The 13,796-nt window shown below is 39.5% G+C and overlaps 1 gene segment (V, D, J or C); it reads right to left on the bottom strand.

The window, feature by feature from the left end:
- Nucleotides 1-9,296: 9,296 nt before the first annotated feature.
- LOC116900978 lies at nt 9,297-9,943 on the bottom strand. The segment is given in 2 exon segments: nt 9,297-9,700; nt 9,883-9,943. Coding segments are annotated over 2 exon segments (465 nt in total).
- Nucleotides 9,944-13,796: the final 3,853 nt, after the last annotated feature.

The following is a 13,796-nucleotide window of genomic DNA, read 5'->3' as shown; positions in this document are numbered from 1 at the left end:
ATTGTTGCAGGAGGAATAGAAAAATAATACTGTGGTATTATTCTCCATTTTGTTGCATAGATTTTATACCAAAAGACAAAAGAGGAAGTGAACACATTATTTTTTACTGCCAGCATGCCAGCTCTAAGAAGGGGGAACTGTGTATGCCAGGGCTGTGGATGGTATACACAGCTGTTGAAACCATCAAGGAGGTTTGTGTAGGAGGCTGAAGCACTGTGGGAGAATAGCTATAGTACTGCTGGCAGTAATAAACAGCCAGGTCTTCTGCCTGCACACTGCTGATGGTCAGAGTGAAATCTGTCCCAGATCCACTGCCTATGAAGCGATCAGGGACCCCAGATTCCCTAGTGGATGCCCAGGAGATCAGCAGTTTAGGAGACTGCCCTGGTTTCTGCTGGTACCAGGCCAAGTAGTTCTTTTTGTTTTCACTGTATAAAAGACTCTGACTGGACTTGCAGCTCATAGTGACCTTCTCCCCTGCTGACACAGCCTGGGAGGATGGAGTCTGGGTCATCACAATGTCCCCACAGGTACCTGCAATAATGAATAGGCAGTGAAAATGCATACATACACAAAATTGATTAGAATAACGGTAGACATTTGTCATTTAAATGTCTTTACAATGTCAAAATGTCACAATATTAGTATATAATAAATATTACACACTGGCAAATATTGTAAATTTCTTACTACAAAGTTGAAAGTTTGAAAAGATTTTAATACTTTAAATTTCTTACCAGATACCCAGAGCAGCAGGGACATGAGGACCTGGGTCTGTGATTCCATCTTGCTCCTCCTGCCTGTTTGATACAGTTTAGTCACAATAAAGAGACCTGGTTTATAAATTCTGAGCAGCTGGACTGGGCTGGAGGAAACCATGCAAAGCAGACAGGAAATATAAAGCAGATGCCAGTCCAATGTGGGTGTGAGTGCTGGTGTCAATCAACAAGCAAAATGTCTTCAGAGAGAGCATAAGAAAACACTGAAAGTGATTGACTTCCTCATCTCCAACAGAAATCTACTACAGGATCTAATAGGTTTGGGTTAAAAATCCAAGGCATATTTAAATCAGGTGACTTCTTTAGAAATTTCAGGAGACCTATCTCAGACTGCCCATTCTAGAGAACATGATAATATATGCTAACTAAACCACAAGAGTACAAGAAAGAAACAAAGTAAAAATAAGTCCCATAAAATATAGTAATGGTAAGGATGAAAGTAAAAAAAAATTGAAGATAATTCGTTCATTGTCTCCCATCTCCATATCCATTCCTATAATGAGAAAATGAACAGTGCCTCAAACATTTGGATCACAACTTCTGAGATAAACATGGAAAAAGAGATGCAAGTAGAAAACCAAATTATCTCTGTGGAAATTCTGCAAGCCACTTACTTAAGCCTAGGATCAGAGAAGCTTTAAGTTCAAAGTAAAGGCAAATAAAACAGAAACTAGCAATCATATTTCCCACAACTTCAGCGACCTTAAAGAGGCCTTTCAGTTCAGAGAAATGGCAAAGAATAAAACAAGCTAGGTGTCTTCGGCTCATCATGCCTGGATACCAACAATACCGAAAGGTTTTATTCCATAAAGGCGAATTCTCGAGAAGTCTAGAAATTAGCAGGACTAAAAGTGCCTAAATATGATCTTGCTCACTCTTCTAAAATTCTCCAGAAGGGAACAGAACCAGCCTAAATCAAGCAATGATTTTACAGAGAGCAGGAGTCCACAACATCAGAGATTGTTCACATGTAAAGGAAAAAATGTTTGAATGTGAAGGAAAATCAACAGCAGTAACAGACATGAAAGAACCACTTGAATTCAGGTTAGTGAATTATGAGAGTGTATATAATATGAATTATAAACACAGCATTATAGGTAAAGTGTAAGAAACATAAAAGTAAACAAAATATGATGACAACGAGTGACATTCATATCTGTATCCAAGAATTGGAGACACAGAAGCAGGAGATCCTTAAGATTAAAGCCTGGCTTGAGTAAATATATTCTAGGCCAGGCTAATCTATATACTTGCTTACGAGATTAGAGGTGGAATTATGTTTGTGCCATTCTATTCTTTAGGGTTAGTTGAAGTGTGATTACTTTCTTGCTTGTTCTTTAATGAGGCTTTCCTCCGTGTGTTGGAGATTTTCATGGATTATTCTTTGCAATAGAATATCTTGCTTTTCCCATCTATGGTCATTGAGAGTTTTGCTGGATATAGAATCATGGGCAGGCATTTGTGTTCTCATAGGCTCTGATGATATCTGCCCAGGATCTTCTGTCTTTCATAGTCTCTGGTGAGAAGTCTGGTTTAATTCTGATAGTTCTGTCTTTATGTTACCTAACATTTTTCCCTTACTACTTTTAATATTCTTTCTTTGTTTTATGCATTTGGTATTTTGACTATTATGTGACAGAAGAAATTTCTTTTCTGTTCCAATCTATTTGGAGTTCTATAGGCTTCTTGTATGTTCATGGACATCTCTTTTTTTAGGTTAGGGAAGTTTTCTTCTATATTTTGTTGAAGATTATTGGCCCTTTAAGTTCTATACCTATTATCCTTAGGTTGGGTCTTATTATTTTGTCCTAGATTTCCTGAATGTTTTGGGTTAGGGACTTTTCGCATTTTGCATTTTCTTTGACTGTTGTATCAATTTTTCTGTCATATCTTCTGCCCCTGAGATTCCTTCTTCTATCTCTTGTATTCTGTTGCTGATGCTTTCATCTATGAATCCCGATTTCTTTCCTAGGTTGTCTATCTCCAGGTTTGTCTTTGTTTGTGATTTCATCATTGTTATTTCCATTTTTAGATCCTGGATAGTTTTGTTCACTTCCTTCTCCTGTTGGCTTATACTTTCCTGTGATTCTCCAAGGGATTTTTCGGTTTCCTCTTTTAGGGCTTCTACTGATTTACCTGTGTTGTTCTGCATTTCTTTAAGAGAGTTATTGGTGTCTTCCTTCTCTATCATCATCATGAGTTGTGATTTTAAATCTAATTCTTGCTTTTCTTGTGTGTTCAGGTATCCAGGGCTTGCTGTAGTAGGGGAACAGGATATTGATGATGCCAAATGGCCTTGGTTTCTGTTGCTTGGGTTCTTGCCCTTGCCTTTCTGCACATTGTATCCCTGGTGTTAGCTGGTCTTACTGTCTCAGATACTGACTTGACCCTCCTGTAATCCAGTATGTCAAAACTACTGGGATACCAGCTCTCTCACTGGGGCATGTGCATAGGGAGAGGTGGAGCACAGGGTAAGCTCTCAGCAGACAGAAACCAGAAGGATTCTATTCCACACTGCTCTTCAGTTCCTGCATTCTTAGGGCTGCACACAGATTCCTCTTGGGTCAGGAATGTGATCAGAAGTGGTGTCTCACCTATGCTCTCAGGATTGTCCGCACTTCTGTGACTCCAGCTTTCACCCAACAGAATCTGGGAACAGAGAGCTGTGGCACAGGGTCAGTTCAGGGTGCAGGCAGAAACCAGAAAGATCCTGCCCCAGACTTGTCCTTGGTCCCTGTGTCCTGAGGGCTCCAGCCCCATTCCTCTTGGGCCAGGAAAGTGAGCAGAAATGGTGATCTTACCTGTGTTCTCAGGATTCTCAGCCCTTCTGAGAATCCAGATCTCTCCCAGCAGGATCTGGGTACTGAGAACTGTGGCATATTTTCAGTTCCCAGTGTAGGACTCAGATTTACTTTTGAAAATCATTAAGAGTTTGCAATTTTTCATTATGGATTGGTACCTTTTGTAGTCAAAATTTTTTTGACTAATTTTATAAACTAAATAACTGAGTGAGTCTCTATTTTTTTCTATACCCTTAAGCATGGCAAAATTCTTTGTGTTATATTAAATATATTCTCGAAAACATATCTGTCAGAATCAGCATACAGAATGTCTTCCCTATAGAGATAACAGACAAATTGAGGAAATTGCTTAAAAACAATTTCTAAGGGTTGTTGCATAAAATAATGGCATATAGTTGGAATATTTTATATTCCCTGTGGAAGTACCTTGCACTGGTATCACTTTAGTGCAGTGCCCTTTCAAAGCAGGTACTGTGAAAGCAATGCTTTCTCTATATTTCTCATGCAAGGGTATTAAAAAACAATCTTTGAAGTCAATTATTATTATAAGTCTTGGTAACAAAGATAGTAAAGGAAGCCCAAGCTGTAAAGGACCCATTGCTTAAATTACCTTATTAACTGCTTTTAAACCCATTGTCATCCTCCATTTACCTGATTTCTTTTTTTTTTACAACAAAAAATGGAATTCTAACAGCTGGTAAACTCTTCTATATATTGAGCATCCAGCTGCTCTTACACCAGTTGTCCTAGTGCCTGCAATTTTTCTTTTGTTACAGACCACTGCTCTCATCAGAGAGGCTGGTTTTATAACCATATGGATGAAGTAAGGCTGTTGGTATATTAGCAGTGGCCTCCTTTATAAATTTGGAAACTCAATCCCTGTGATGTCCTGTTTTCTAGACATGAGCACAGCTTTCAATAGTTCTCTATCACCTGTATCAATACCTTTCCTGGGAGCATCTACCATATCACCTTTAATTTCTTCATTTGCTTTTTCTGGATTTGCATGAATATTAATTAAAGTATCCCATCATTGTAAAAGATCCTTTCCCCATAAATTGATTGGTATGTCAGTCAAATAAGCTCTCAACTTTCCTGTTTGCCCTTCTAATCCCACACAGGTAATCCATTGGACACATCGTCTTATTTGTGATAATGGAACCCTTTCTATAAATTGTGTGTAAAATGTCTGAAGTCACCAATATGGATTCTAGTACATTTGGGAATATATGCTAACTAACATCATCTCCTATATCCACCAAACCTCCTATGTCAACACCATTCATTTGTAGCATCAATTTGTGTCTCTGATCACTAACCATTTTTTTTGCCAGAACACAAGGTTTCCAGTACTTCCTTTCTACTGAATCAACCTTGTCCTTAATGTAAGGAAACAACAACAGTTGAGAAATTCTATCCCCTTCATCAATTTGTATCTCCTCTTTCACATACCGCATAATTTTTATTTCCTACTTGCTATCCATACCTACTATACCTGCATACACAATAAATTATTGAGAAGTTAATCAACTTCTTACCAATATTATTCCCATTTTCCCTGAAGGTAAGGGACCATGTACACCATTGGTCAACTTGTAACATTCAACTTTTGGGAATAATGAAACGGAGTATCTATAGCCAGATGCTAAGCTGCACTTCTTTCTGTAACATGTATAACATGAGAAATACCTAATTCTATTTTCTTGCCTATTTGGTACCTCCTGACTGATCAAGGAAAAACCACTGTTATTGTTTCCTGCACAGTTTCAAGCTGACAGGCTGTTCTCTTTGTTTCCTTTAGTAACATTTAATTCCTTGCTAAATTCTGTTTTGCTAAATTTTGTAGCATCATGCTTCCACCATTTAATTGCTCAACCATTGTAATTGCTGTCCAGCTTCTAGGACAGCTGACACCAATCCCTTGCAATCTTGTGAGATACCCTATCCTGTGTAGACCAGTTATTTAGAATGTCTTTGACAATGTAGGAATATTAGCTGTATTTCTCTCAGTTGCCAGGTCAATTCATTATAAGCTTGCCCACAATTGCTAGCAGGTTTATGCTGTACAAGGACTGGGAAGGCTGAAGGTGCCAGTGTAAACCAAGGCCAATTGTCTGGTGGTGTGCTTGGCTGCACCTTAACCTGTTGTACCCATACAATTCCCTGTTCTTTCCAGCCCCTAGATGCAGAGCAGGTAGCAGTTGACTTTCCAGCCCAGTTTACTTTGGGCTTTCATCATGTGGTACATTCCTGGCCTCATTAACCAAGCATGAATTTTTTTCACCTCCCACTTGTCCTTTATTTTCCAAGAACTTCCATATGCAAACTCTCTGAACACAGAGACAATTCTGCACTCTTCTCTAACAAAAGAAATTGTCAGCTTTCTTCTTAAACTTTTTCAAAATAATTTGCATTAAAACTGTGAAGCAAAACCAAGAAAAACTCTTCTGGTAGCAAGGCAGTAGATGCCATTTTGCCAATCTCCATAAGCAACATTGTTAATGACTCATAAGTTACCTTTTCCTCTACATTAGAAGCAAATTACTCATTGGGACTTGTAAGGAGCCATATTGGATTTGGGCCTGGCCATTTTGTGACTATAGCTCAAAGTGGCTACATGACTCTTGGCCACATGTACTCCTCTAAGAGCCTCTCCCAGGAATTTACGGCACAGGAAGATAACATTCACGGGATGCTTCAGCCTAAGCAAAAATCAGTTATCTCCTGAGTCAACACCCGCTGTCTCCACTGCCTGACCTCATTGTCTACCGCCTGACCTCTTTGCCTCCAGCTATCACTGCCTATATCTTCATCTCCCCCTCCTCTGTGTTTCACGAAGGACACTCCCCCTACCTGAAAGCCTTAAAAGCTGTAACATTCACCCCAATAAAGGAGACCTTGACAATAGAATCTTGCTTGGTCTCCTTCTTCTCTTCACCCTCATTTGGCCCACAGGTAGAAAGACTCTTCGGGACCCTGAATAACTGGGTCCCCGCTGGCGGGGACAGGGACTGACACATGTTGTGCACCACAGATAAGCTTTAATTTTTTTCTCACCTTACATTTAATGATGGTTCTTTTTCATTAGATATTTTATTTCTTTACCTTTCAAATGTTATCCTTCTCACCTCTGCTTCTATGAGGAAGCCACCTAATCCTGCCTCCCTCCCCTGGCATTCTCCTACTTCGGGCATCGAGCCTTCAAAGGAACAAAGGCATCTCCTAACACTGACACCTGAAAAAGGCCAGCCTCTGGTACATACGCAGCTAGAGCCATGGGTCCCTCCCTGTGTACTCTTTAGTTGGTGGCTTAGTCTTTGGGAGCTCTGGGGTTTCTGATTGGTTGATATGGTTGTTCTTGCTATGGGTTTGCAAGCTCATTCAGCTCCTTCAATCCTTTCTCTAACTCCTCCATTGAGGAACTATGCTCAGTCAAATGGTTAGCTGTGAGCATCCGCCTCTGCATTTGTCAAGTTCTAGCAGAGCCTCTGAGAAGACCGCTATAACAGACTCCTGTCATTAAGCAGTTCGTGGCATATACAAGAGTGTCCGGGTTTGTTGGAGAAAGAGGAATACACTTCCCTGGTTGTTGGAATTGAAATCTTGTACAATCTGGAAATCAGTCTGGCAGTTACTCAGAAAATTACTACTTGAGGACCCAGCTATACCACTCTTGGGCATAAACCCAAAAGATGCTCCAACATACAACAAGGACACATGCTCCACTATGTACATAGCAGCCTTATTTATAATAACCAGAAGCTGGAAAGAATCCAGATGCTTTTCAATAGAGGAATGGATACAGAAAATGTGGTACATCTAAAAAATGGTGTAATACTCGGCTTTCAAATCAATGACTTCATGAAATAGTTAGGCAAATAGATGGAACTAGACAATATCATCCTGACTGAGGTATCCAAGTTACAATTAAACATACATTGTATATACTCACTGATAAGTGGATATTACACCAAAACTTGAAATTACGCAAGATACAATCCATAGACCACATAAAGCTCAAGAAGAAGGATGACCAAAGTATGAATGCTTCACTCCTTCTAAAAGGGGAACAAAATATTCATAGGAGGAGATATGGAGACAAAGTCTGGAGCAAAGACTGAAGGAATGGCCATTCAGAGTCCTCCCCCACTGGACAAAGCCAAAAAGTGCATGCTGACAGGAGCCTGATACAGCTGTCTACTGAGAGGCTCAGCCCGAGCATGTCAAATACAGAGGCTAATGCTAGCATCAAACCACTGATTTGAGAATCGGGTCCCCATTGGATGGGTTAGAAAAAGGATTGAAGAAGCTGAGTGGCTTTCAACCCCATAAAGACAACAATACCAACCAACCACAGCTCACAGGGACTAAATCACTAATTAAAGACTACACATGGACAGACCCCTGGCTATACCTCTATATGCAGCAAAGGATGGCATTGTTGGGCACCAGTTAGAAGAGAAGCCCTTGTTCCTGCTAAGGCTAGACCACCCACTATACGGGAATATCAGGGTAGGGAGTTGGGAAGGGGTAGGTGGTTGGGGAGGGGTAACTCCCTCATAGAAGATAGAAGAAAGGGGGTGAGATGGGGGCTTATGGACAGGAAACTGTGAAAGGGAATAACATTTGAAATGTAAATAAAAAATACAATAAAAGCAAATCCACTTTCATGTTTCACAAATGATAATTTGTCTCAAAAGTGAATAGCAAGAAAAGGTAAATTTTCAATTAATATTTAATTAATACATGTTTGAGGTTGATTAACATATTGTTTTTATTGAAGTAAAAAATATTTCTCTCAACCCATCCCAAAACCTTTACTTATTATAAGACAAAAAACAAACTCAATTTTCATGACACAAAGTCTTGTTTATCATTAGTGTAGTATAGTGTAGAATGATGTATCACAGTCTCCACATTTGGAAAGTAGATGAGAAATCAGTAGAGGCAGATGAAATAGGAATAAGAAGCATAGATCAGAAACATTGGTTATAAAGTTAAACCTCATGGTTTCTCTAATATTTGCATCCTAGATTTTATAGGCTTAAAACTCTGTGTATTTGAATGTGTAAGTGTGGGTGAATGTGAGTGGGCATGTATATATGAACGTGAGTGTGCACCTGTATATATCGCATGAAAATACATGGAAGCCTAGGGGTTGGAAGGACATTATTTGGAGGGAAAGTGTGTGTCATAAAAAAGAAACAAGGGAAAAATGAAGATTGTCAAATTGTATGACATAATATTTATATTTTTATGGAAATCAAAATGCATGTACAAATAAATAAAGTTAGCCAAAAAGAGAAATGGAGGCAAATTGCCAAGTGTTTCAAGGTTAAGGAAGATTTCCCATAGCTGAGAAAATCAAAAACCAGATTTTCTTTTGTATACTCCAGTGAGAATATAGGCTGCCAGGTTCTTAATTTAGCCAATGGAGATTCATGTTATAATTTCTTATTCCAGAATATAAAATAATAAATTTGTCATGTTCAATGTGCAGAATTTAATTAAAATTAAACAAACAAATATCTTTTCTTTCTTTTGCCATAAAGATCTTCCAATTCGGGGTTGGGGATTTAGCTCAGTGGTAGAGCGCTTGCCTAGCAAGCGCAAGGCCCTGGGTTCAGTCCCCAGCTCCGAAAAAAAAAAAAAAAAAAAGATCTTCCAATTAAAAAATGTCTCCCGTTCATAAATTTTCAACCAAACTTTGTATCAGTTAGACAGGCATAGCAGCTCCCAGGCAGAAGTGGGCAGTGTGCAAACCAGGGCTGTGTGTGCTACAGGCATCTGGTGAGGCTCTCAAGGAGGTTTGTGTAGGAGGCTGAAGCACTATGAGAGGAGTATCATAATGCTGCTTACAGTAATAAACTGCCAGGTCTTTAGCCTGTGCACTGCTGATGGTAATCCCAGACACACTGCCTATGAAGTGACCACGGACCCCAGTGTACCAATTGAATGCCCAAGATATAAGCAGTTTAGGAGACTGCCCTGGTTTCTGTTGGTTCCAGGATACATAACTACCCATATTCTGACTGCCTGTGCAGCTCATGGTGACCGAGTCTCCTCCCAATGTGGACATGGATTTGGGAGACTGGATCATCACAGTGCGCCCATTGGTATCTGAAATCAGAAATAGATAATGAGTATACACTTATACACAAATAGTTCCTGATACAAACACTGGAATCCAAAATGTCTTTTCTAATGGCATCGTCTGCATACTATTGGCTTCCTATAAGAAATAGATACTTCTCTACAAATGAATCACTTTTAAGAAATTATAATACTTTTAAATATCTCACCAGACAACCAGAGCAGTACAAACATGATGACCTGAGTCTGTGATTCCATCTTGATGCCCATGATGGTCTGATGCATTTCAGATCTCACTACAAAGGCCTGATTTATAAATCATAGGCAGCTGCTCTGGCCTCTAGGAACTTATGCAAAGTGGTCATCAAATAATCAAGTAAATTACCTGGACAAAGGGTTGTGAGAGTATCCAAGTGAAATCAATAGCCAAAAATGCCATCAAAGACAGTAAGCAATCACTGGGAAAAAAGTCAACACAGAAGCTCAAGAACCAACTTAGAGGCTCTAGATACTGTCATGACAGGTTTCCATTAAACTCAAAGAAATTTATAGGAGGGGAGTTTCCCAGAAATAATACAAGAAATATGTCTGATTCAATCATGAGGAAATAATAAATATTCTGGGGAACAACAGAACAAAACAGGAGAAGTGAGAAAGAAGAAAGGAAAGAGAGAAGGAGAAAGGAAGGCAAGAGGAATGTGTGAACGCAGAGGATGTAGAAAAAGAGGAAATTTAGGATTTGTGAGGGAAGGGAAAATGGGGAGAGGAGAAAATAAATGGATGTAAAAGGCAGAAATATTTTTAAAAAGGAAGGAAGGAGAAAAGAAAGAAAAGAAAGACGGAAGAAAGGAGAATGAAAGAGAGAGAGACAGAGAGAGGGACAAAGACAAACAGACAGAGACAGAGACAGAGAGAAAGGAAGAGAGAGAGAGAGAGAGAGAGAGAGAGAGAGAGAGAGAGAGAGAGAAGTATTTGAGTTCAGAGAGTCAGCTTAGTTGTTGAGATCAAGTTCAGATTGACATGAAATGCAAAAAGAAGCAACAGGGTTGGACAAATGGCTTAGAAAAAAAAACACTATCGCACATACTCTCTCATTTATAACTCACAGAGTTTTAAATTCAATTATATAAATATAATCACAGTTGTGGTGGGTGTGTAGCAAGGATACTATGAGAAGAACACAAAATTTTGGGAAAGGAATTATGGAGAGATTGAGAAGGTAAGGGATGTGTCTTAGTTAGGATTACTATTTTTACAATGTAATATTAAGACCACAATCAATTTAAAAGAATCCAAAAATGTATTAGCCTTACAATTCTAGGTATAACAGTCCAGGTAACAGTCCATCACTGAGCAAAGTTCAAGCAGGAACTCAAATAGGGCAGGAACCCAGAGGCAGGAGCTGACCAGAAGCCATGGAGGAGAGCTGCTTACATGCTTGTCCCCTCAGACATTTCTGAGTTCTATTTGATATAGAAATCAGGTCAGACCAAGGGTAGCCCCACCCACAATAGACTGGATCCTCCCCTGTCAGACAGTAATTAGGAAAATGCCCTAAAATCTTGCCTACAGCCAAGCATTATGGAGGCATTTTTTTCAATTCAGGTTTTTCCCATTCAGATGACTCTGGCTTGTGCAAATTGAACATTTAAAACTAATCAGGACAGGGTATAAATATGGATTATATACAATAATGTTAAAGGGAGATGCTTTTATAAAACTGACCACTGTGCATAATGTGTATATGTCAATGTAGTTAATTTTTCAGTATGGACAAAAAATAAGGAGCAGAGTTGGTAGGTAAGTACCCTCTGAGACTCTGTTGCTGCCTTTGTGTGTTCTGTCCATTTCCAAATTACATGGAAACTTTAGGATTTAAACAGATGAATGTACTGCAGTTTCACTGATTACTTATTCAGCATCAAACTTTTGATATACAAGTTTTTGCATAACTCAACTGTACTTTTATATAACATGACGCATCAAGATCATTCTAAGTACTTGATCTTTTACAAAAGAACTCAGAAACAAATGATTTTTATACCTATGCAGCATTCATTGCTAATGTTCAAAGTTCAGTAAAGAAAATGATGTTATTATTGGAATTTAGTGACTGTCTATTTGAAGAAAGGGATGATTAATAGGAAATGAATATTCTTAAATTGTTTCCAAACTACTTGTTCTGCAAATGAGCACAGACATAAAAATTAGAATACTTTATGTCAAGTAACCTTTAAAATCATGCTTTCAAGATAGGCAAAAGTAGTAGAAAATAATTATGAAAACGATACGAAGATTAAAGAACATAATACCTGGTAAAAGCTCTCCCGGGCTCTCAAGTCTAGTTGACTAAGGTAAGGTTCACTGATTTTTGGACAAAGAGGAAAGTGTTTGGATAGCAGGCTGTGTAGAGAGAAAAGCTACTGATTCAAAAACTTGCTGTCAGGCTGAACTCTGATGGCTAAAGTACAGGAGGGACTATAAGCAGTGTTCACAGTATCAACTTGTCACATCAGACGGGTAGTGGTAGAGTAAACACTGTTCTAGATCCACTCTCACTGGAACAGCCAAGATTCCTGTTAAGTACACAGTTGAACAATGACTAACCTATCTCTGTTAGGTAATAATGTGCTTTGTAGTCCAGGCTGCCCTGAATCCCTGGAAATTTACCTGTTAAAGCATTTTATGTGCTGCAATTCCAAGTATACTCTACCTTGTATATCTTACCAAAAATAGTACTTTGTTAATATTTTATCTGAATGTAGAAAATCCTCCCATGTCTACTATTGCCTGTCACTGATATTGGGTAGCCACAACCATTCATCCAGAGAGTAAAATATGTGTAACTCAACAGTAAATCCAAGTTCAGCCTTGGATTGTTTCAGTATAATTTCCATCTCAGACTGATGTTCCCTAGGCCTCTAGGCATGGTGGATGAATGGAAAAGGCTGCTGTGTCCCAGGAGCTCAAGTCATCATCTTCAGACTTCCTGGCTCCAAGGTCGGGAGGAAACTCTTCTGTGTTATATTGTGTCAGGTGGTTTGTGGTGCATTTTAAACCACAGCCCAAGGAGTTGAATGAACTGGGAAATGTTGTGGAAACCATATTTGTGGGAAAACTGTAACTAAGAGCTGTCAGCCTTTCTCGATATGTAATCACAAAACATCATGGAACTTTTATCTTCCAAGGCCCTATGATCTCCCCTTACCTACTGTGAGAAGCCCATATTTAACTGCAGGAGTCTTTATATTTGTCAGACCCCTGTCTCTCTATGTGTCCAATCTGAATGAGCAGCAGTAAATGACATCAACACATAATCTGAACTCACTGCAGCTGTCACAAAGCAAAGAATAAAGTTTAGTGAGGATTGAGATCACATGACAATCTGTTAGACACTGGTGGGGATAGTTACTCATCTGGTATATCTTTCAATTTGAGATTGAAAACTATTTTGTTAATTAATTAATTGATAAGGTAGTTGATTCAATTTACATCTTAATGGCAGCCCTCCTCTCCTCAGAGTGTCCTCCTTACACAGCCTCTTTCCCCACATACTCCTCCTGTTCTCCTCTGCAAAGGGGGACGTCACCCCACAAGACCTTGGGCACCAAGCCAGTATGGTTGGTGTGCATCAAGTCACTGCAGGACTAGCACATCCTCTCTCACCAAGTTCAGACAATGCAGCCCAGTTACTGGAACAGGGTCCAGAATCAAGCAACAGGGTCAGGGAGAGTTCTTACTCCAGGTGTTGGGGGACTCACATGACTACCAACCTTCACTTCTGCTACATATATGCAGAGGTGGACGGGAAGGGGCTAGGTTCAGCCTATGAATGTTCTTCGGTTGGCTGTTCAGTCTCTGGGAGACCCCCAAGTGACCCAGGTTAGTTGACTCGATTTGTCTTATGTAGTGGTCATTCCGTATGCATCCATCAATCCTTCCCCAACTCTTTCATAAAATTGCTTGAACGTTGTCTAATTTTGGTTGTTGGTCTCTTCATCTGTTTTGGCCAGCTGCTGAGTGAAGCCTCTCAGAGGACAGTTATGTTAGGCTCCCCTCCACTCCCTAGTTTCCTCCCCATCCCCTGCCTGTTGGGGCATCTAGCAGGCCCAGTGGCTGTGAG

Source organism: Rattus rattus, chromosome 5 (genome assembly GCF_011064425.1).
Source record: "Rattus rattus isolate New Zealand chromosome 5, Rrattus_CSIRO_v1, whole genome shotgun sequence".
Lineage (NCBI taxonomy): Eukaryota > Metazoa > Chordata > Mammalia > Rodentia > Muridae > Rattus > Rattus rattus.
Note: the sequence above shows the minus strand (reverse complement) of the source record. Positions and strands in the feature narration are given on the sequence as shown.